The sequence below is a fragment of the Rhinatrema bivittatum genome, chromosome 9, assembly GCF_901001135.1.
Source record: "Rhinatrema bivittatum chromosome 9, aRhiBiv1.1, whole genome shotgun sequence".
NCBI classification, from domain to species: Eukaryota; Metazoa; Chordata; class Amphibia; order Gymnophiona; family Rhinatrematidae; genus Rhinatrema; species Rhinatrema bivittatum.
In genome coordinates, this window is record NC_042623.1 from 256,706,380 (window position 1) to 256,731,790 (window position 25,411).

At 43.2% G+C, this 25,411-nt stretch overlaps 1 protein-coding gene across 16 annotated transcripts in view; it reads left to right on the forward strand.

Moving 5' to 3' along the window:
* Nucleotides 1–25,411, forward strand: part of ZBBX (zinc finger B-box domain containing) — an 881,823-nt gene that overhangs the window by 414,420 nt on the left and 441,992 nt on the right. For all 16 annotated transcript variants that reach the window (XM_029616113.1, XM_029616112.1, XM_029616111.1 and 13 more), the window contains one exon: nt 9,675–9,795. In XM_029616113.1, coding sequence (XP_029471973.1) covers nt 9,675–9,795 — 121 coding nt within the window. The remainder of the gene's footprint in view (nt 1–9,674; nt 9,796–25,411) is intronic.

Consider the following 25,411-nt stretch of genomic DNA (forward strand, 5'->3'; position numbering starts at 1 on the left):
ATCGGATTCACTATTTCCTATTTTGACTTTGTAATGTCTATTATCTAGGTAGGATTTAAACCAAAGAAGGGCAGTGCCAGTTATGCCAGTTCTGAGAGTCTGTTTAGTAGAATTTTATGGCTAATGGTATCGAAAGCAGAGGAGATATCTAGCATAGCTAGGATGTACGAGTAGCCTTTGTCCAGACCTTTGAGTAGAGTGTCAGAGAGGGAGATTTATTTATTTATTTATAAGCTTTTCAATGTATTGAACAGAACTGGTCCCAACACTGATCCTTGCAGCACACTGCTTAACACAATTCTCTCTTCAGAGTAGGTTCCATTTACCATTAAACTCTGTCATCTATATGTCAACCAGTTTGTAATTCAGGTCACCACCTTGGTGCTCACTGCCAAACTTCTCATTTTATTCACAACCCTCCTATGTAGGACTGTGTCAAAAGCTGTAGTGGCCTGGTTTGTGATTGGTATAATATGTGTAAGGTAAGGATGACCTTACAAGTAGCATCCAGATCCTATGGCAGCCAATCTGTGGAAATCTGCCTGGTCCCAAGCAGCAACAGCAGAAACTCTCTAGGCCCTCTGCTCTTGGCCTATGGGTATTCTGTACACGACACTACTCATACACTACATGGTGTCATTCCCACAGTTCTCACAGGTCCTTCCAAGCTAGCATACCTCTTTGTGATTGGATGCACCCATACACAGATGCACTTTACCTAAGCTATTTATTTATTTATTTATTTATTTATTTATTTATTTAAGGGCTTTTTTTTATTTGTCAATTATTCATGTGTAGAAGGTGAGGGCCTTAGCCGTTTGGATGTCATGTTGGTTCGGTTAGCTTCTCGGGGAGGCTACACAAGGATACAGGTCCAACTCTGTGAAGGCAAGATTGGGAATCAGATGGTGTCCTGCCTTTGCTTGTATTTTCCAGTCACCTCTGAAATGTCACCATCACAGTACAGTTTCTAATGACTCCAAGAGCACCCACATCTCTCCTAAGAAAAGGTTCACATCATAGAACCCAACGCTAAGGTGTATTAGAAGCTCTTTGCATCAACTGACCCCTCACAGGTAGGCTTAGTGAGATATGGAGATATCAGAGTGCTGTAAGGCCCTTGGCCATTGTAGCTCATGGATAGTCATATGGTGCTGCCTAATGTATGTATGTATGTACCCAGAAAATATGCAGAGTAGTTAGCTTGTAGCAATAGCTAGTTTCATTAAAGTCCTAATGCTATCTGTGACCACCCTTAAGGCAAACAGGCTGAACACTCCTGGGGCAGATAGCTTGCAGATTGGTGTGTCTCCAATGTCATTCCCCACCTTTCCGTGGTTTTATGGTTGCAGGCCCTTGCTGATCCACATGGCTGGCAGGACGTGTGGGCAAGCTGGAAGAGCAGCTGTCTTATAGGCTGTCTCATGTGGGGTTTGTGACTGTTACAGTTAGTGATGAGTATGGCAGGTGTGCTGATAGACTCTCAATGATCAGCTCTGTGTATAGCATAAAGGTTAAAGTGTTGTCAGCTGATGACCTTTCGACCTTAAAAGCTGGCTCCATTACAAACCAGCCACAGTGCTGAATGCATAGGCCTACTACTCCCACAGGTCTCATTTGGTTGGTGTGATGGCTTATGCCCTTCCTTTGTTGTAAGACATGCATTTAGTGCCACCTGAGGCCTTGACGAGCCTATGTCAGTACCTCAGACAAAGTACATTTCATATATGCCTCGAATGGATATCTTTTATGCGGACAGGTGAAGATAATCTTCTGGGCTGAGTAAGGACTCAGATTACCTCATTAGCAGTTTGGGACAGGCTGCCATAGACATCAAAGATATTTGATGACAAACAATTCAGGAAGATATGCATTGGCAATGTGTATGTGCACAAAGTGCTGCAGGTAGTCAGTATCCAACAGATATGTGTGTCATTGTGCACATTGGTGAGTGACATGCTTTACCCTAGGCTATAAGTGAAGGCCTGCTAGGTGAGCACTCTGTTGACAGCAGTAGGGTTGCCAACTGTCTCCTACTTTTCAGGATAGGTTGATCTAGTCCTGGTTTTAACCCATTAAATGCTGGGACTAGTTCTGTCTACAAATACCTATATGCAGGGGAGTAAAACCAGGACCTGATCAACATGTTCTGTAAATCTGGAGCCAGTTGGTAAACCTAGACAGCAGTGGCTCAAACTGCTGAGGCAGTGCTGTCAGCTATGTCTTGGCATGCCCATGTGACACCGTCTCCCCAGTACAGGTGTATAACTTCACATGCACATTTCTCAGCTATGGAATGAGGCTGTAAAAAGGGAACTCTCATTGATACCTTAAACTGTCTATATATACCTTTAGGCTATGTCTTTAAGCTTCAGAACTAATTGTGATATATAGCATTTCTAGTGCAGTTGCTCTCCTTGCTCGAGGCCCAGCTAGAGTGCTGTTACACTTATGGCACTATCTCATCCACATGTGAAGTCTAGGGTGGGGTCTAATGGGGAGGTCTGCCAAGCCAAACGCTGCTAGCTAGGCCAAGCTATGTACACTGTGTTGACAATTGTACACAAACTCTCTTGTGACACATGCCTCTTTTAGTCTCACTATCATGCAGAAAACAATGCCAGCCACATGCATTTGATGTTATCTTTACTTTAACTATTGTTTTTCAAGTACTGCCTACTTCTCCAATGTCAAGAGGAATGCTAAGTAGGCATATGTGTTTTCTGTTACACACTGACCCAGACAGAGGAACAGTGAATGAAAGAAAGATGATAGAGAGGAGAGCAACAGCAAACTACTGGCCTCCCTTCCCTGGAAGGGGATGGGGTAAGTGAGTCCTAACAGGTAAAGTAACATTGTATAAGGTTTTTCCGAAGCTGGCTGCCACTCAGCGTGATGTCCTTGGCTTGTGTGGGTGCACATGGAGGATCCAGGGGTAGATCCGGAGGTATCTCCATTGGTAGTCCATGGCATAGAGCGAGATTATGGAAGACACTGCAGAACAGCACTATATCTCCTACTTAGAGTGGGGCATAAATTACAGTTCCACCCATTTTGTCCAAACATCAAAATCTACTTTTGAAAACTCTGAAGGTGCGTTTGATGACACAGCGAATAGAACATAAGGCCTCATTGTACTTTGTCTCTGCTGGCATGTTGGGAATGTCAATGGGGGTGAGAAGCCTGGTCTTGCAACCATACTCAGACATTCCTGCGGCAAAGACAGATTTATAGCATCAATCACAGCATAGTCCTTGGAGATCTGGCTAGTAAACCACAGCTATTCTGTACATAAGAACATAAGAAATTGCCATGCTGGGTCAGACCAAGGGTCCATCAAGCCCAGCATCCTGTTTCCAACTGTTAGAGTTGGACTGCGGAGTTAGCAATCTGTTATCAGACTGCAGAGTTAGCAATCTGTTGTAGGAGCTGCTAGGAATTAGCAGTCTGTTAGGGTTTGCTCCTCCCAAGGGGAGGAGTTAGCAATCCTGTTGAGTTTTGCTCCCCCAGAGGGGAGGAGCTAGCAATCTGTTAGCGACTCTGCTAGGGTTAGCAGTCTGTTGGCAAACTGTTATAGAGTTGCTCCCCAGAGGGTAGAAGTCAGCAACCATATAAGATCTGTTCTTCCAGTGGGGAGGAGTTAGTATCTGTTATGGATCTCCGCACAGAGTGGCAACCTGATATACGAGAGTTCCCCTGAAGGGAGGTGTTGGCCATCTGCATGGTTCCTGCTAAGAAGTAGCAATTGGTAATGATACAGTTCCTGAGGAAGGAGATGTTAGCAACAGTTGAGGTTTGTTGTACTCAGCTCTTGAAGTGTGAGAGATGAGCACTCTAATGTAGAATGGTAAATCCTTGGGCCGATGGCAGATGACAGCGCCCTCAGGAGGATATCATGAGAGGGACCACCAACTAGGCTGGAGTATGGAGACAGATACAGACAGTACTTTATTAGACAGGTAGTAGAACCACCAGAGGTGGTGGTAGTGAGCTGATGTTCCCGGCAGGGCTGAAGTCCTTCAGATCCTGGAACTGCTATCTCCGGGTTTGCTGAGCTGTAGAGAGAGACTCATAGATAGTGAGTAGACAGAGTATGCTGGATACATAACCAGAAGTAGCTGATACACTCACATAGATTAATAAGAAGGCTCAGTAGCTGGAGAGAGTTAGGCCCTCGAGGAGCGAGTACCTGGTTCCATGGACAGCTCTGAGAGAGCGATGGTAACTCACAGTTATCTATCTCTGTAATGGTTTCTAGGCAATAGAGAATAGTATATTCAGGAACAGGAGCCTCTAGGCAAATACTGGTTCATATATGCAAACTGAAATAAGAACTCACAATATCTGTATATGAAATAGCTTCTGAAATAGAAGAGAATCTTCAGAGTTCTAGGAACATGGGCCCTCAAGGAACGAGTACCGGTTCCTGTATGCAACTGGAATAGAAACTCACAATGTTCACATCTGCGATCGCTTCCAGGCAATAGGGAGTCTTTTGAGTGTTCAGGGACATAGGCCCTCGAGGAGCGAGTACCAGAACCCGTCTTAGCAATCTGAAAATAAGAGGAGAGAATGGGGCCCCCGAGGAGCGTGTACCCCTGGTAAGTTCGAGGAGGCAGGGCAGCGGAGAATGAAGCGGGTTGAGATGATCCCCGCAATCAATCCCTTGCTAACTCAATTCGTAAGTGTAAGCAAAGACCTTTTATGTTGGAAGCGGATGACGTCACTGCGGGGGGACGCTCCCAAGGTTCGCGCCCTTGCTGGTACAAACTTCGGAGCATGCGCGCGTGCCCTACGTCATCAGGAACATGGCGGATCCGCAGCATCAGGCCAGGCCGGGGACTCCGGGAAGAAATGGCGAGGAGAAGCCGCGGCAGCAACTGTCCATCAGACCTGAAGGGAGGGTCCTCAGAGGTAATGAGGGTGGAGCGAGGGCAAGAGCAGTCACGAACATAACACCAACAGAGGCCAAACCAGGCCACAAGAACCTGGCAATTACCCAAACACCAAGAAGATCCTATGCTACTGATGCAATTAATAGCAGTGGCTATTCCTTAAGTAAACTTGATTAATAGCGGTTAATGGACTTCTCCTCCAAGAACTTATCCAAACCTTTTTGGGACCCAGCTACACTAACTGCACTAACCACATCCTCTGGCAACAAATTCCAGAGCTTAACTGTGCGTTGAGTGAAAAAGAACTTTCTCCGATTAGTCCTAAATGTGCTATTTGCTAACTTCATGGAATGCCCCCTAATCCTTCTATTATCCGAAAGTGTAAATAACCGATTCACATCTACTCGTTCAAGACCTCTCATGATCTTAAAGACCTCTATCATATCCCCCTCAGTCGTCTCTTCTCCAAGCTGAACAGCGCCAACCTCTTCAGCCTTTCATCATAGGGAAGCTGTTCCATCCCTTTTATTATTTTGGTTGCCCTTCTCTGTACCTTCTCCGTCGCAACTATATCCTTTTTGAGATGCGGCGTCCAGAATTGTACACAGTCTCACCATGGAGCGATACAGAGGCATTATGACATTTTCTGTTCTATTAACCATTCCCTTCCTAATAATTCCTAACATTCCGTTTGATTTTTTTGACGCTGCAGCACACTGAGCCGATGATTTTAAAGTATCCACTATGATGCCTAGATCTTTTTCCTGGGTAGTAGTTCCTAATATGGAGCCTAACATCATGTAACTACAGCAAGGGTTATTTTTCCCTATGTGCAACACCTTGCACTTTTTCACATTAAATTTCATCTGCCATTTGGATGCCCATTCTTCCAATCTTGCAAGGTCTTCCTGTAATGTATCACAATCCACTTCTACTCTGAATAATTTCGTATCGTCTGCAAATTTGATAACCTCACTCGTTGTATTCCTTTCCAGATCATTTATATATATATGTTTACCCTTTTCCACTGAGAAAATTGACCATTTAGTCCTACACTCTGTTTCCCGTCTTTTAACCAGTTTGTAATCCACGAAAGGGCATCGCCTCCTATCCCATGACTTTTTAGTTTTCTTATAAGCCTCTCATGAGGGACTTTGTCAAATGCCTTCTGAAAATCCAAATACACCACATCTACCGGTTCACCTTTATCCACATGTTTATTAACCCCTTCAAAATAATGAAGCAGATTTGTTAGGCAAGACTTCCCTTAGGTAAATCCATGTTGACTGTGTTCCATTAAACCATGTCTTTCTATATACTCTACAATTTTGATCTTTAGAATAGTTTCCACTATTTTTCTTGGCCCTGAAGTCAGGCTCACTGGTCTATAGTTACCCGGATCACCCCAGGAGCCCTTTTTAAATATTGGGGTTACATCAGCCAGCCTCCAGTCTTCAGGTACAATGGATGATTTTAATGATAAGTTACAAATTTTAACTAATAGTTCAGAAATTTCATTTTTTAGTTCCTTCAGAACCCTAGGATGCATACCATCCGGTCCAGGTGATTTGCTACTCTTTAGTTTGTCAATCTGGCCTACTACATCTTCCCGGTTCACAGTGATTTGGTTTAGTTCGTCTGCCTCATCACCCTTGAAAACCACCTCCGGAACTGGTATCTCCCCCACATCCTCATTAGTAAACACAGAAGCAAAGAATTAATTTAGTCTTTCTGCAATGTCCTTATTTTCCCTAAGAGCCCCTTTAACCCCTCAGTCATCTAATGGTCCAACCGACTCCCTGAACCTTAAAGACCTATTTCCCTACCTAAGTGCATGCCACTTGTTCTGGGACAGTATGTATCCAGGCTAGCAGTAGCCAAATCTATTTCAGATCTTCCAAGCTACTAAATTGTGTCTGGGCATTCCAATAAATGTGTGCCAGGTACGCACGACCAAGCTAAGGCTACTCATTCGTAGCAATCAGCCAACCTTGAAGCCATACATAAGAGCTGCCACACCTGTCCTAGCAGAAAAACCTCTACTTCATGGTCTGATTGGGCAAGTCCCTGCCTGCTCTGCAGTGTATCCTCCAGACATACCAATTTGTGAGCCCTGACACGGAATATGCCTTGCCCCCAAAATGGACATGCCACTGCTTCTGGTTTAGCTGTGTAATGGTCAAGACAAACTGTGCTCGACATCCTGGCTGACTGATCACTAACAGGCCACATGTGATCTGGCAGTACAGCAGTGTAGAAGCTTCAAGCTTGTGATTAAATTTCAACCACTCCAAATGGGAGGATAGGAACAGGCCAATTGTGAAAGTGAACATGTAGAAAGTGTATAGTGCCTGCTTACACACCAAGTTTTATGGCAAGTATAATATTTGCCCTCATAAGATTAGCAGACCTCTGCAGCAAAGGAAAAAAAGGCAGGCCCTGGGGCAATGGCCTGCAGATGTAAGTGTACATGCCACTTGTCATGTTAGTGACACTGTTACTTCTCCCCCAGCATGTCCATACCATTTGCACAAATACATAGCCAGAGATGGAATATAGAAAGAAGCATCTCTCTTACCTACAAGCCAACTGTTACTGTAGAGGCGTCCTCAAAATTTCCACACAGGCCTGACTGCCTAAGTATAAAGGAATCATGCGTGGCTCCTGGGTACCTGGCTACTACATCGAGGATGTGCATTCAAGAGTCACAGACCATTTGAACACTGATGAAGTGCAAGTCTTTCTGTTGCAGAAGATCTCCTCCTTGTCACGGGATGGAATGATGGCCACATGAGCACAGTTGATAGCTCCCAGAACATTGGAAATATTTGTGAAGGCATAAAAGCCTCTCTTCAAGTCCATGAAGTCCTGCCTCTACTGAGGAAATGCTATGTAGCAATTAATATGGTCAGAGACAGCTGTTATGACCTGGTCCAGACAGTGGGAAAAAGTGGTTTGGGACATTCCCCTCACGACTCCTACTGTTATTTGGAAAGAGCCGGTTGCCATGAAATGCAGGGTTGCTAATAGTTTGGTGAGGCCCGGGTCAGCGTGGGACCTTTCTGTGACCAGATTCAGATCCCCTTGGCTTCTTCATATAATTTCAGGATAGCCCAAGAACTGAGGTAAAATCTGCTAACCACATAATCCTCTGGCATGTCCAGCAATGAGGCTTTGGGGAGGAAAAATGTGCTCCCTGTATCTCGTCCGCTGTGGCCGCCTGCATTCCAGGCACTGCCATGGGCCCAGACCCTCTCCCTATGGGCCAGTGGCTCGGCCTCCAGTGCAGGGACTTCCCTAGGAGGCATTGGAACTGCCCTTGCCTATTCTTGTGGTTGTTACTGTTCCTCTTGTTGTTGTCTGTGGTGAACCTCCCAAAGCATTCAGTATCTCCCAACAAGTAAACTTGCCACAAACATGGATTTTGGAAAACAGGCCATGTAAGAACAGGTGTTTTTATTGGGCCAGGAGGGCATGTCTGATAGAATACCTCTTCTTGTCATGGGTAATAATCACCACAATCCATGATAATGGCCACAGGTGTGCGCTAATACGTTTTTTTTAATCGTACCACAAAAAAAAAAGATGCACTTATTTCTGATGTTAAATCCTGCATTACTGTGCGTTACTTTACTGCATTCTGCACTAGCGACCCTCATTTCTATTAACTCCTACCACTTGCATACTATATGTAAAATTTGCATACTACCATGTGTTGCCATATTTATCACACTCATTAGGGCCTTATTGCATGCGGTAGGGCCCTAATGCATTTTGATGAGTGACCCCAACTAGATGTATCTGTAGTAGTTTTGCATGTTCTATTGAGTGAGCCTTTACAGTATATCTGAAAATGCATTAAAGAAAAAAGTTTAACAAGGCAATGAAGAGAGCAATCATGTTTTCAGGATAAAAAGAGGCTCTACAAAAAAACAATCATTTTAAGGGAAATATGAATCCTAATATACTTTACTTGAAAGAAAATTGATGGGATATGTTATGCAGGAAGTGCACCAGTTTTCAAAGAAAAACTACATGTGCACGTTGCCTTTGAAAATTATTTCACCAAAACAATCTACACACATTTACAGTTATTAATGAGTGTGCATAGATTTTCTGAGAAAAATTACAGAAGAAAACAGAGAGAGAGAGAAGTTCACGTCCATATTAGTGCTTGGATGAAAAAAGACTGAAGGGGCTCATGAGGTAATGTCCAAGCAGGAATTCCCACACCTGCTCAGTAGAGCAAAAAGCTCTACTAAACTATGAAACAGAGGTCCATTCACTGACACATATTATGGTTAATTCAGCCCTATCGATGGGAAATTCCAAACTCTGCTACTAACCCTGCCCACAAGAATGCCTCTTTACTGAGGGTAAACATATGCTTATATAGGCTCTATGTGCATACTTTTATCCACATATCGGATGGACATTTTTAAAACTCTGTTTATTCATAGAAATGATTTATAAAATTATCCTCTATTTGAAATTTGAATGGTGGTATGTTAAAAGCTTAATGAAGTTAACCTCTGTCAAGTTGTTTGATATATTCTTGTAAAGTGTTATTGTTAGAAGAAAAGATTTTTGTACTGTTATCTGATAAGCCGAATGTTTTACTGTGGCATTGTGAGATGTGAAATATTTCAATATTAGAACTGCAAAACAAAAATGGTAACACATAGTGCACTGTAGGTAGAATAAAAAAATATTTTGCAGCTATTCAGTCTATCAAGCAAATGAGATGTGGAAAACATTTTTTATCTCTTTTTTTTACAGAAAGTATTGGAAATTCTGAGGTTCAAACTGTCTTGTCAGCTGTGAAAAAAACACTCAGAATTGAATTTAAAGAAAATGGCTTGACTTATTTGGAGAAACTTTTGCTTAAAAAGCACAGAAGGTATTCATTATATTATTGCAGTATTCATTAAGAAACAGTTGCAATTTCTGTAAGAATGAACATCTCTCTCTAAAGTTGTTTAATTTCTAACCTTCATACTTTTCAAAAAATGACAAAAAATCTTCCATTTTCAATTGGAACTATAGTAATAGCATTATTATCCTTTATTATTCAATACTCTCTTTTTTCAAAGTGACAGACTTTGATATTTCATAAAAATTAAAATGAAGACATCCATTACAGTACAATATTTGAAGTTTTCATAAACTTGCTAAAAGATTGCTATAGAATACTGCTTTCTCTTGAATATTAAACTATCATCTTCTCTTCAAGTTATTTTTATGTATAAATGTTATATACTGTTACCCAATAGCTAAGTGTGCCAATGACTGCATACAGTGCCTTGTAAAAGTCTTCTCATCCTTATAAATTTTTCACATTCTGCTGTCTTAAAAATACAAATCAAAATGCATTAAAGTAGGAGTTTGTTTTCTCTGATGACAAGTAGGACTGAATTAGCCATGATATGTGGGTGACGTCATATGATGGTGCCAAACAGACCCTTCTTTCTAAGCCCATAAAGATTTAGCTGTACTCAGCATGTGTTACGCGTGCCGTCCGCAGCAGAACCGCAGCACGGCCCCCTCACCTTTCTACAGTGACTCCAGTCTCTGGTTCCTCCTCGCTGGCGGCGGTGGGCCATCAGCTCCATCCTTGGGCTTCCCCCGGTGCCTCCGGCTCTGCCACAGTCCCCGGCGTTCCTGGTCCTGCTCCCACTTCTTGTCGAGCCTCTCCACGTGGCCCGCGGAGAGATGCTGCTACTCGCGAGCGCGCACCACTGATCCTTAAGTAGTGACCGCGGTGGAAACCTAGCTGCGGCCTCGGATGATGATGTCAACCTAACTACAGTATTTAAGCTCAGGCTCCGCTCCCTAGCATTGCCTTTGCAACAGGTCTCTTCGCTGGTTGAGTTCTCGTTGCTTCCTAGAGATTCATCTCATCCCTACGTTCCTGTTCCTTGTTGTTCCTGGTTCTTGTCTCTTCGTTCCTACCCTGCTTCATGCTTCGGATTGACTTCACAGACTTTGACTTTGCTTTGCCTGATGTTGCCATTGATTATCTCCAGACCCAGACCTCTGCTTCACCTGACTACGCTACTGTCTATCTCCAGACCCAGACCTCTGCTTTGCCTGACTACGTTATTGCCTATCTCCAGACCCAGACCTCTGCTTCATCCAACTACGCATTGCCTATCTCCAGACCCAGACCTCTGCTTCGTCCGACTACGCATTGCCTATTTCCAGACCCAGACCTCTGCTTCGTCCGACTATGCAGTGCCTATCTCCAGACCCAGAACTCCTCTTTGCCTAACTACGCTTTTGACTATCTCTGTGATCAGACCTCTGCCTTGCTTGACCTTGCCTTTGACTATCTCCATGTACTCCCTGGATGTGGTTTCTTCAGGCTTCGGCCTGCTTTTGCTAGAGCATCTCCTGTCTGCCTTTGTTCCATTGGTGCCCGAGATTCCAGGACATTACCCAGTCCAGATTAAGACTGTACCATCTCTCACCTGCTGGCCCTGGGCTGAACCAACTCCTACTGCAACTACATACAGAGGCCCACCTATGTCCTGCCAGCCCCGGCACCTAAAGGCTCAACCCGTGGGGAACGAGGGTTAGTATAGGTGAAGCTCCAGCGGCCTCTATCTATCATCCCACTCTGCCTGCCAACAGTGGGGACCCTTAGGTCCTTACTTACGGGTTGTTTCAACCCCACCTCAGCCCAAGGGTCCACCTCTGACGCAACAGGTTGCAAAGGCCATGGACTCGGTGGAGCTGTGTGCCCTCCAGGCCAACCCAGGCCTGGCATCCAAGGTACAAGAACACCAACAGTGTCTTGAGGCATTGGCCTCCTCCATGGATCGTCTCCATGCCTGGCTTGATGCCCTCACCAGTAATCCGGTTTCTATGCCGGCTCCTCCTCATCCACAGCCATCACCATCGATGCCTCGAGCTTTGCTGGCCCTACCAGTGCCCCCACGCTTCAACGGTGACTCCAGACTCTGCAGAGGGTTTATCAACCAATGCTATATGCAATTCGCTCTGCAGCCCTCCGTCTTCCAGGATGAATTGACCAAAGTCACCTTCATCCTATCTCGTCTTGAAAGGAAGGCGCTGGCTTGGGCTTCCTCCCTATGGGAATGGTCGGACTCCCTCCTAAGGGAGTTATCTCAGTTTGTGGCTGTGTTTCAATGGACCTTTGATCCTGGGCAGCTTGCCGTGGCAAGCACCAGCTTACTACATCTTCGTCAAGGTCAAAGAAGTATCTTTGGCTATACCATCAAGTTTCAGACTTTGGCTTCCAAGCTCGCCTGGCAGGAGGACTGCCCTCGAGCTATATACCTGGATAGCAGCCACGCGCATGTTATAAAATCTAGGGTCGGTGCGCTCAAGGGGGTGCACCATTGTGCAACTTGAGCATGCTGAGCCGCGCAGCCTTCCTCCGTTCCCTCCAAGGCCGCTCCGAAATCGAAGTGGCCTCGGAGGGAACTTTCCTTCCGCCACCCCACCTTCCCCTCCTTTCCCCTCCCTTCCCCTACCTAACCTTCCCCTCCCTTCCCCCCAGCCCTACCTAACCCCCTCCTTACCTTTGTCCTATAAGTTGGCCGCTGTGCCTGGAGGTTCCTGCCCTGACCCCGCCCTGTCCCTTTTTCAAATCCCCGGGACATATGCGCATCCCGGGGCTTCTGTGCATCGCCGAGCCTATGCAAAATAGGCTCGGTGCACACAGGAGCAGATTTTTGTGTATATTACATGCGTAACCCTTTGAAAATCCACCCCTATGTATTGACATGACCTCTGTTATTGCAGTTTTGAGCAGGACCACAACAAAGTAAATTACTATGGCTGTGGCTGAATGTCTCAACGTTTCCAGAAGTCCAAGGTCTGGAAAATGATGAGCTAGATAAGACTCTGAAGAGCCACAGTCGATTCTACTTATAGAGCAGATCCTTTTCATGCTCCCTGCATATAGAATTGAACACAAACTGTTCAAAGAAGTCTACCCCTTAGGTGGAACAAGCTGAGTCTTTGGGGTTGAGCAAGTAAAAATGGGATGTTACAGAGAAGAAATACCACTCTTTGAAGCTGATGGTGCACCTAGTGCCGAAAAAGCATTAAGCTTTGGAGTATCGATGCAGCTGATGCAGCATTCTCCAGTGCGTCAAGCCCCAGTGCTGTCAACGCAGAATGCACTGGCAACATCAATGCGCACGACCTCGACACATTCAATACATCAAGTACTAGAGCATTGTACTTCAACACCAGTATTGCTTCATGCATTGGAACAGACTGCACCATCATCGATGCAGTGGGTGATGGTGCTTCCGACATAACTGTTATCTAACTTGATATGATGCCCATGCATAGAGGAAGATCTTTATTGGCAGAAGAAGATATGATTCACTTACCCCCACTAATTTCCAGAATGTTACCATTGAGATTACAAAAGCAAGGCTTTCTTCCTCTTCATCCAGGCAGGCCAATCAATACAACTGGGTTATGCACACCAACCAGCAGGTGGAGACAGAGATCAACAGACTCAGTGCTGTTACACTCATATACTCCTGTACCAATATTAGCCTGCCAGTATTCTTTGTTTCTAGCAAGTGGTGGTTATGTATATTGTTCTGTGGACTTAGGCTTGTCAGGATTCAGTGGGCTCGAGTGCTCCTGAAGTGACAGCTAATGCTACCTCCCTCAGTTGAGCTATAACCAGACACTATAATTACTGTGCAGAGGGTTTCTTAGAGGTGAAGGTAGGTGCCGCCCCCCCCCCCCCCCCCCCATCTCTCCAGGCTTTGAGGCATCTTCTCCTCTCCTCCTCCTCTTATAGATTCTACTAAATATTTATTTTCTGATCCTGTTCAATTCAGGAATTTCATAGATGCTAGATGTAACGTCACTCCTTAACTTGTCCCTATGCTGCAATCAGAGTTTCTGTATGGATGGCAGATATTCTGCTTAGTTGTACTGTCCTTTTTTTTTTATTTTTCTTCTGTTTTCTTCTATTTTTATGCTGGCTTAGCCCTAGACTTCTTTCTTCTTCTCCTACCTCTTATAGTGGTCTGATATGCGAATTGTTGTATCTTGCTATTTTTTATTTTTTATTTTTCCTGTTTCATTTTATATATTTGTATAGTGACAATTTTTATTTCCAATATGTTATCTATATTTGATTATTATTAAATTAAATAAAATATAAGTAACAAAAAAATTGTGCTGCCAAGTGAATTCTGGAGAGAACACCTGGAGAGAGAGGCTCTTACCTGTTACTCTTTTCCTAAGCAAAGTGCCTCATACCAAAAGAAAGGGGAGGCTTAGGAAGGCAAAAGAAGAATCGCCTTCCCTGGACCCCCGACAGCCTCAAATTGAAGATTTTTTTTCCGGGACCCATTACTTCTTCACCGGAAGGCTCGGTTGCTGGGAGTGCAGTGCAGGAGAGCGCACAGTCTCCCCTGACATGCGTTACCACCCTAAGCCCCGGAGGGCCGAGAAGGCCAGCTCACCTGGGAAACCGCATTACCTCCTGGAACCCTGGAAGCAGTAAGGAGTCCTTTGGTGATAGACCTAAGTGAAGGAGGAACTGCAGACCGGAAGGAGAGCCGACAAGAGACCCGTGGGCTTGGAGGAGCAGCTGGCTCAATCCCAGAAAGAGCTATGGGAACTCTGACTCCAGAGTCCTCGTTGAGAGCCAGGAGGAAGGAGAAGCCATTAACAACAATAGAAGGTAAAGGAAAGATTGTGAGCACTGAGGAGGAAGCGGGAGATGGCTATATGAAAGCCTTAACGGTGGGCTTCATGATATCTACCCCAGAGAAAAAAATCATTAGAGGGCATATGGGCAATCTTGAAGTCAATTGAAACATCCATTAATAGTTTATCAGCAGTAACTATAGAAACAAGGAATCAAACCATTGCAAATAACAATCTTATCTCAAATTATGGGAAAAAGGTAGACGATTTGGATAAAAAAAATCCTTCGTTGAAAACGTTCAGCAAAAACTGATAGTATCGGATAATATCACTAACAGAAGATTAGAAAAAGTTGAAAATGCCCTCAGGGTCCATAATTTAAGGGTCCTGAATTTTCCTGTTGTGCCTATGCTCTCTTCTTTAGAACTGTTTCGAAATTATATGAATCAAATTCTCCAAATCCCAGAGACTGCTTTACCTGTAATCACTAAGGCTTTTTACCTGCAACAGCGGACCCAAACTGAAGGACTGGAAAGTGCACTCTACCTAGGATTACCTGATTCCTCTTTACATTCCCTTCAATTGATTCAAAATAGTGCCGCCCGAATATTAACCAGGACCCCTCTACATAGTCATATCACCCCAATCCTCCAATCGTTACATTGGCTCCCAGTAAAATTTAGGATACAATTTAAAATTATGTCTATTATACATGGTCTGATCCATAACCCAACCTCCATCTGGCTTTGCTCATCATTGCGGATCTACAAACCTACCCGTCATCTACGTTCTCTTACCCAAAATCTTCTAGATATCCCCTCTCCTAAATTAGCAAGGCTAGAAGTCACCCGAAAACGAGCCTTCTCAGTTGCGGGACCCATTTTATGGAATTCCCTTCCCAACCCTCTTCGTTCAATTTCAAATCCTTCCCATTTCAAAAAATCACTCAAAACTTATCTTTTTCAATTAGCATTTAAAACACCCACTCCAGAATAAACATAAAGTCGCATTCACCCCTTCATTTACAGTCACCATCATACTTCTCAACTTGTTTTCATTTCATTTCCCCTCCCTTCCTTTGCTTCCCAACCGTTCCCTACTTTTTGGACACACTCTGTCATTTCTCTACCCCCTTCCCTTCCCCCCCCCCCCCCCCCCCCTATATTATTAGAAAAGTCCCTCGGCAACAGTTTTTATATTTTTATTTATTTTATTAAACACGTGTTTATTTTTAGCCGGAATTCGTTCCGGCTATTAAGCAATTTTATGTATTTTTAATTTTATTTAATTATTACCTTTTTCTTTTTATTCTTTTATTTTATTATTTTTCTCCAATGTAAACCACTTTGACAAAATCTAATTTTATAAAGTGGTATATAAATTCCTTTAAATAAATAAATAAATTACCTTCAATTGATTTATCAAATATATTAGAAATTACCATGGACACCGAGATAATTCAAAGGAAACCACTACTTATATCTTTTGCCTTTCTATCGGATTTTAACTATGTCTTGAAATTATTTTTTAGAAATAGGCAAAGTAATGTATATGGCTATCCAATTTGGATATATCCCGATGTTGTAAAAACGACCCAAACTAGATGCAGGGATTTTCTAATATGCGTTCGTCAGTCCTTCAAATGGGTGCCTTGTTTACTCTTAAATATCCATGTAAATGCTGTGTGAAGCATTCTGGTGTTTACAACTTTTTTGAACCCGCGCAACTTAGGGCATTCATAGATACCCATTCCCAAGAGGCATCCCCTCAAGCCTCGGCTATTTAGTAATTTAGGTAATGGCTTCACTTGGTGTACATGATTTACTTTAATGATTATATTTTCCTTAAATACTGCGCTTATAGTTCCGCCTCTCCAATATTCTTTTATTTAATGATGTTTACATAATTATTAATGATGGATTGTTATCCTATGTCTTTCTTTATATTTCGTTGTATGAATTGTGAACATCAGTTTTTTTTGTACAAGAGTTATTCTTGGGTATATGTTCAAAGATTTTTTGAAAATAAATTACAAAAAAAAAAATTTGTGCCACACATGCACCGCAGCCTGGGGAAGGTGTTTACAAGGGAGTTCACACTGGCTAGAGGGTCTCAGTCCTAAGCATTGGAGCTGTTGGAAGAAGTCCCCCCCATGGGGAGGGGGGAAATCAGAGGTCTACTTAGACAGGAGAGAGAAGGATAAGGAAGTGGATCCTCCTCCTCTTTTTCCTGTCCCTCCAAATCCTATTATTTTGTCTTCTAGTGTGTGTTTGCCTGCTCCACTAATGACTGGGACGGATTTATCCACCCTATCATGAGTGGAGGTTTTCAAAGCTCTACAGACCTTTTGTATGACGCAGGAGGTTCTACGTCCTGGTAGTATCTCTGATCTTCTTTTGGAGACTCCTGCATCCTGGGGTGAGAAGCATACAGCTACTCTAGAATCTCCCTCTTCACGGGATAAGAAACGGATTAGGAGGGACCAGAAGGAAGGTGAGAAAGATCAGGGAGAGTTGGAAGAATCCCTGTATGAATTTAAATCCTTTGTGGCATGTTCCAGGGAGAGAGATTTGGAGGAGAGATTCCTCCTGAAGGGCAAGCCCACAGGACTATATTAAATCTGTTTCATAGGGATGAATTAGCCTTGATTTACCAGTCGCTGCACACACTGCAGCAGAAGAAAGAGGCAGCGGACCCATCTAAACTTCCAAAAGATCCTACAATGGTTAGTTTGAATCTTTCTTCCACCCTCCCCCCTCCCCCCCCCCCCCCCCCCCGCATGAAGCCATGCAGGAGTTGATTGATTTGAATTGGTCTTCCCCTGAGGCTAATTTTAAAGGAGGCAAGTCCTTAGCGAGCATATATCCCCTAGATCCCCAGTCAAAGGAGCAATTTTAGTTCCCAAGAGTTAGATGCATTGATGTGCTCAGTTACTAAGAAAACCATCATTCCAGTGGAGGGTGGTGCAACCCTTAAAGATTCTCAGGACAGGAGAATAGAAGCAATTCTAAACTAGGCCTTTGAAGCTATGGTCATAATTCTGCAGATTCTGGCTTGAGCAGGTTTATGTTTGTTGCAGGAGGCATTGGGGGATGCCAGTTCTGCCCGAGAGCCTGAAGCAGCTTTTTTGACAGATACAGATTATGATTTAGTGCACGTACTGCTGCTCAGAGGATGGCATCCATCATAGCAGCTCATTTGTTTTAGTTATGAAATTGGTCTGCATTTGCCATCTCCAAGTCAAACGATTAAACTACCTTTCAAGGGCAGTCTTCTATTTAGCAACAAATTGGAGAAAATGGCCACAGCCAGATCCTCCATGTCACTCCAACAAGAAAAGAGCCACCATACAAACCAAGCTGCAATAATTAATCTAATTGAAAGCGGTGATTCCAGATCAGGAGGGAACACATTGTTGTTCTATTTATTTTGTGGTTCCCAAGAAAAGGAAGGATCACTTCATCTGATATTGGACCTGAAGCGGGTCAACAAATTTTTGCAGATCACTCATTTCAGAATGGAAATCTTGCAGATAGTGATTATGGTGGTGCAGGGAGGAGAGTTTCTCACCTCTCTGGATATGTCAGAGGCATATTTTCACATCCTGATATGAGAGGAACATCAGCGTGTTTTGTGCTTCGCATTGCTTGGGTGTCATCATTAGTTACAGGCATTGCTGTTCAGTTTATCTACAATTCCAAGGACCTTCTAGATGATGGTGGTGGTAATGGTGGCATTATGCAAGAAAGGTATCTTGGTTAACCTGTATCTAGACAATTGGTTGATCCATGCAAAATCCATCAAAAAGAGCCTTGCAGTATCTCAAAGAGTAGTTCAGGTGATGCAGGAAGTGGTATGGGTGGGATTGTCCCCTTGGGTCTCAGACAGTATCTATCTTACCTACCTCCTTATCCTTGTCATCAAGTGTCCACACCTCTGGCAGTTTTGGAACAGGAAGACTGTCGTCATGTGGCACTGGTCTCATTGCCGATGCAAGGTTAGGGTACTCAATAAACTTCCTGTTTTTTTGATGAGTATCCTGGCACATTCATCATGCAGAAGTAACAGTCAGTTATATGATCTTTCTGTTCCCTCCATATCATTGGGATGGCAAACAGCATGGATGGTCGCACACCTTTCAGCCAAGCTCGCAGACTACTGGCGCAAGATGCGCAACACATATGAGGAGCCCATGCTCTGTCCTGGTCTCCAATTTTGCATCCAAAGTATAACTCATATGCCTTCTTAATGAGTGCAGTCATACTCCTTTTCTGTGCTTTCAGAGTAAACTCAGCACAGATGTAACAAAATGTATCACGGCTATTACGACATTGGCGTGACATTTCATAAAGTATATGAAATTAAATCCAGAAGCTTTAAACTCAACACTTTTAGTGATATGATTCGCTCATTCACACAGACGTTGCATAGGAGACTACTCAATGCTGCTGCTTATATAAGGCTGCGTCATGGAAACAAATTGGAATCTTGCAGCCGAGCTGAGGCTTGCCCGATCAAGTTCTGGCATGACCAGGCAGAGTTTCAAGATGTATTTTAAAAAAAGTTAGTCTCTGTTACATGTTATGTTGCTTATGGCCGTCAAAAATACAACATGAATTTTAAAAATCATAAAAGCTACTGTCCAGCAAGAAAATATATGTACACGAGATTATGTTTTAAAATTTCACAATTATTGTAACACAAAATTGGCTGTTTCTCAAACACCTTATGTGATGTACAAATTTCAAAGTAATATCTATGATCAGCATTAAAAAATCTATTTGGAACACCAAAAAGCCTGAAGGAAAGAAAACTTTGTTTACCAGTGTTAATGAGTTGCTCTTATCTAATAAAATAATTATTTCTCACCAACACATTATCTTTAAGGAGCACTGATGTGTTAAACTTATGAGACATGGGGATCTAAGGAGAGGGAGTAATCTGTAAGGGAAATCCTTATTAATGTTTCCCTCACTTGGATCTACCTTACTGAGTATCGAGCCTAAGACAAGCCTGCAACTCTCTGAGTCTAGTGTATCTAGGAGTCCAATTCAATATGGCTCACGGCAAGGTTTTATTGTCAGAGCTGTGGATCCTAAAGCTATGTGGTTAAATAAGAGATTTATGGATGGTGAACTGCCCATCCATGTGGTCTTAGCTGCAGATGCTAAGTTCCATGGCAGTGACTCTAAAAATGGACCAGGGCACCCTCTGCAAAAGGCCTTGCTCTCTTGGTAGAATATTCAGTGCCACAATTACTGGATGAGATTGTCTCTTCCCTAGAAGGTGCAACAGAACTTGAGCTGGAGGCTGAAACGAGACATGTGGCCAAGAAAATGGAGTTGGCAGTTCCAGTTTGAACAGTGGTGACCACAGATACGAGATTCAAGGGTTTGGGAGGTCACTGCCAGGAGCTGGTGGCTCAGTGACAGTGGTCTTCCAAGGAACAAAGCTGGTTCACAATGCCCAGAAGCGTGTGTAATTTGGTTGGTTCTTCTGCAGTTTGCAGATTGATCGGTGAGAAGTAAGGGTGATGTCAAACAGAGCAATGTAGCAGCATACCTAAATCATCAGGGGGGAACTCGGAGTCATCAAGTTTCTCTGAAAATGGATATTCTTTTACTGTGGGTAGAAACATAGCTTTAGGCCCTGTCAGCATCTCACATAGCAGGTGTTGACAAAGTTCAAGCGGATTAGCTCCGTCATCACGATCTGGACCCAGGGGAATGAGAACTGGCAAACAGTGTCTTCCAGTTAATCATTTCCCAATGGGGTCAGCTGGTGCTAGATTTGATGGCAAGCAGCATGAATTTGAAGGTTCACTGTTTTTACAGCCATAGATAGGATCCTCGAGCAGCTGGTATGAATGCTCTGGTACAATTTTAGCCACAGGACAATATGCTGTATGTCTTCCTTCCTTGATCCATGGTCAGCAGAGTGCTTCAGAAAATAGCAGGACACTCAGGACTGGTTATTCTACTGGCTCCGGAATAGTTGTGGAGGCCTTGGTAAGTGGACCTCTGGCTTCTGTTTATTTTCAGTCCTCTTCGGTTGCCAATACTCATGAATTTACTTCATCAGAGACTGGATGATATACACCCCAGAGTTCTGAAGGAACTAAAAAATGAAATTTCAGACCTATTAGTAAAAATTTGTAACCTATCATTAAAATCATCCATTGTACCTGAAGACTGGAGGATAGCTAATGTAACCCCAATATTTAAAAAGGGCTCCAGGGGTGATCTGGGAAACTACAGACCGGTTAGCCTGACTTCAGTGCCAGGAAAAATAGTGGAAAGTGTTCTAAACATCAAAATCACAGAACATATAGAAAGACATGGTTTAATGGAACAAAGTCAGCATGGCTTTACGCAAGGCGAGTCTTGCCTCACAAATCTGCTTCACGTTTTTGAAGGAGTTAATAAACATGTGGACAAAGGTGAACCGGTAGATGTAGTATACTTGGATTTTCAGAAGATGTTTGACAAAGTTCCTCATGAGAGGCTTCTAGGAAAAGTAAAAAGTCATGGGATAGGTGGCGATGTCCTTTTGTGGATTGCAAACTGGCTAAAAGACAGGAAACAGAGAGTAGGATTAAATGGACAATTTTCTCAGTGGAAGGGAGTAGGCACTGGAGTGCCTCAGGGATCTGTTTTGGGACCCTTACTTTTCAATATATTTATAAATGATCTGGAAAGAAATACGAGTGAGATAATCAAATTTGCAGATGATACAAAATTGTTCAGAGTAGTTAAATCACAAGCAGATTGTGATAAATTGCAGGAAGACCTTGTGAGACTGGAAAATTGGGCATCAAAAGGGCAGATGAAATTTAATGTGGATAAGTGCAAGATGATGCATATAGGGAAAAATAACCCATGCTATAGTTACACAATGTTGGGTTCCATATTAGGTGCTACAACCCAAGAAAGAGATCTAGGTGTCATAGTGGATAACACATTGAAATCGTCGGTGCAGTGTGCTGCGGCAGTCAAAAAAGCAAACAGAATGTTGGGAATTATTAGAAAAGGAATGGTGAATAAAATGGAAAATGTCATAATGCCTCTGTATCACTCCATGGTGAGACAGCACCTTGAATACTGTGTACAATTCTGGTCGCCGCATCTCAAAAAAGATATAATTGCAATGGAGAAGGTACAGAGAAGGGCTACCAAAATGATAAGGGGAATGGAACAGCTCCCCTATGAGGAAAGACTAAAGAGGTTAGGACTTTTCAGCTTGGAGAAGAGACGGCTGAGGGGGGATATGATTGAGGTGTTTAAAACCATGAGAAGTCTAGAACGGGTAGATGTGAATCAGTTATTTACTCTTTTGGATAATAGAAGGACTAGGGGGCACTCCATGAAGTTAGCATGTGGCACATTTAAAACTAATCAGAGAAAGTTCTTTTTCACTCACTGCACAATTAAACTCTAGAATTTGTTACCAGGGGATGTGGTTAGTGCAGTTAGTATAGCTGGGTTTAAAAATAGATTGGAAAAGTTCTTGGAGGAGAAGTCCATTACCTGCTATTAATTAAGTTGGCTTAGAAAATAGATTCTGCTATTACTAGCAACAGTAACATGGGATAGACTTAGTTTTTGGGAACTTGCCAAGTTCTTATGGCCTGGATTGGCCACTGTTGGAGACAAGATGCTGGGCTTGATGGACCCTTGATCTGACCCAGGATGGCATGCTCTTATGTTTTTATGTTCTTATGGCAGAAAAGCTCAGATTCTTTCAAGTTGGCTGGAGATCATCTGTGGGTGGCAGTCATTAAATCTTACCACAGAATTTCTGTTGGATTCACTTTCTTTTTGCTGAGCCATTTCATTGTTGCTTTTGCTTTGTGCTTAGGATCACTTTCCTGCTGAAAAGTAAATCTTCTCAGTCACAAGGTTTTGGCACACTAGAAAAGATTTTCCTCTAGGATCTGCTTACACTTTGCATCATCCATTTTTCCCTTGATCTTCATAAGTCTCTATTTTTCCCACTACTACAAAGCCTCCCCACATCATAATGCTGCATCCATCATGCTTTACTGTAGGGATGGTGTTAGTAGGTTGATATACTGTGCTTTATGTCACATACATCTCTTAGCATTGAGACTAAAAGGTTCCACTTTAATCTCATAGAATAACAAAACCTTCTCCCAAATGTGTGCAATGTCCCCTAAGTGTTTCTTTGCAAATGATACATGGCTTTTCCACATCATATGGCTTTTCTTTAGCAGTGTCTTCCTTTTAGCAATCTCTTATATAGGCCATGTTTGTGGAGTAATACTGAAACTGAACAATGAACATTTTTCCAGTTTCAGCTAGAGACCTCTATAGTTCTTTGAAAGTAATCTAAAGCACCATAGTGAACTTTCGCAGCAGTTTACTTAACGTATGACTATTGTCTTGGAGGGACAGCCTGATCGCAGCAGTATCTTGGTGATGCCAAACTGTTACCTCGTTACAGTGATGGATCACACACTGCTCCAAGAGATATTCAAACATTTTAACATTTTCTTGTAGCCTTCCCTCAATCTATACCTTTGAATTACATTATTCTGGAGTTCTTACACCACCTTCTTTTTTGGCATGTTTTGATCTTTGCTTCAAATTCACTTGATATGACAGAAACATCTTGATTCTTCATCCAGGAGTTTTTGAATCTGCTCAACTACTATAATGGGCTCTATTTAACTTATTATGGACCTCATTAAACAGTTTTTAAAACTAGAGCTAATTTGAGTTTGCTGTCAAAGGGTGTGAGGACTAATGCAGGCTAGACATTTTAAGGTGAATTTTCAAAAGTTGCACACAAAAAATAGCACTTACGCATATAAAATAGTATATACTGCAAATATATGCTATTTTAGAAACCTCAACAACCATGTGTAAATCAGGGTCTGTGAATAAATTTACACATGTAAAAAAGGGGCGGGGCAAGGATGTGCCAGGGTGTTCTAGGGAGGGACCATCATTTATGCAAGTAAACTGCTATTTTATAAGCAATTTGTGCATGTATATATAGCATCTTTCTTGCTTATATTTACTCCTGCTCAATATCAGGAGTAAGTGATCATAAACATCATAAAAGTGAAAAATGACTGGATGAGGGGTCTGGGTATATGGGAGAACTTAAGGCTGAAGACACAAGAGGTTTTCAGGAGCTGCAGATGGACTGGGCAAACTGATAGACTAATTATATAAAATTGGTTATTTCATTGCCAAGCGCATGTTAGAAAATCTTCCAACCTTTGTTAGGGGTACTTGCATCAAAATTATACGTGTAAAATCTAGCTGTGTATCCCTTTAAATTTGGAAATATATGTCATTTGCACACAATTATACAGCTAAATTTGACTTATCCGGCTAAATAGTGCCTTTGCTGTTAATTAGATGGACAAGTTTGGACTTATACAGCTAGGTAGCAGCAAGGCATTACTTAGCTAGATAAGTCTGAAAAGTGCTACTTGACCGTCTAAGTAGCTTTTGTCAACTTACCCAGCTAAGTATGATAACCGGACAAGTCTGGGAAAAAGCACTACTTAGAAGGATAAGTCTTAAACCGCTACTTATCCAGCTAAGTCCAATAGCCAGATAAGTCTACCAGTGCTACTTAGCCAGCTATCTGATTTAACCCACTAAGTAGCACTGGTAGATTTATCTGGCTATCTGACATAGCCGCTTAAGATAGCAGTTTAAGACTTATCTGGCTAAGTAGTGCTTTTTAAAACTTTTCCAGCTATCTCACATAGCTGGATACATCAGAAAAGCACAACATAGATGGAAAAGTAGCACTTTTTAGACTTATCCAGCTAAGTAGCAGCTTTGACGCTATTTAGCAAGATAAATTGGAACTTATCTGGATAAGTGCCGCTACTTAGCTGGTAAGTCCAAAACCTATGTTTCTATATACAGGGGATCACTAAGGAAGTGATGGGAATTATAATGCTAAACTAATTCGATGGATGGGCAGGCTAGATAGGCCTTTTGGTATTTTTCTGCCATTATATTTCATGTTTTTCTGCATGGCTTGCAGATTTTACATAAGTGAGCATTTTTGTGTGTATATATACTCATATTTTATAACCTGCATATATTGGGGCAGATTTTATAAATCTGCGCACACACGTACTTTTGTTCGCACACCAGGCGCGAACAAGAGTACGCAGGATTTCAATAGATACGCACGTAGCCGCACCTATCCATTAAAATCCGGGGTCGGCGCGCGCAAGGCTGCCCAAAATCGGCAGCCTGCTCGCGCCGAGCCGCGCAGCCTACCTCCGTTCCCTCCGAGGCCGCTCCGAAATCAGAGCGACCTCGGAGGGAACTTTCCTTCGCCCTCCCCCCACCATCCCCTCCCTTCCCCTACCTAACCCACCCCTCCTGCCCTATCTAAACCCCCCCTCACCTCTATCACGAAAGTTACGCCTGCTCGAAGCAGGCGTAACTTTGCGCGCGCCGGGCTGGCTGCCGCGATCCATGTTCCGGTCCGGGGGCTGGTCCGGAGGCCGCAGCCATCCCCCCCGTAATGCCCCCAGGCCGAAACCACGCCCGTGGCGCCGCCCCCGTATGAAGTGCTGAACGCGTCACGCCCCCTCAACACGCCCCCAATGACGCACGGATTGGACACGCCTCCCGAAATGCCCCCCCCCCCCAGGAAAGCCCCGGGACTTACGCACGTCCCGGGGCTTTGCAAGCGCCGGAAGCCTATGCAACATAGGCTCGGCGCGCGCAGGGGGAGCTTGGGGCAGGTTTTCAGGGGGTACGTGCGTATCCCTTTGAAAATCTGGCCCATTGTTTACTCACAGGTTATAAAATACTATAGCAACTTTACATGCACCCATATACATGTGTATATTGGCACAT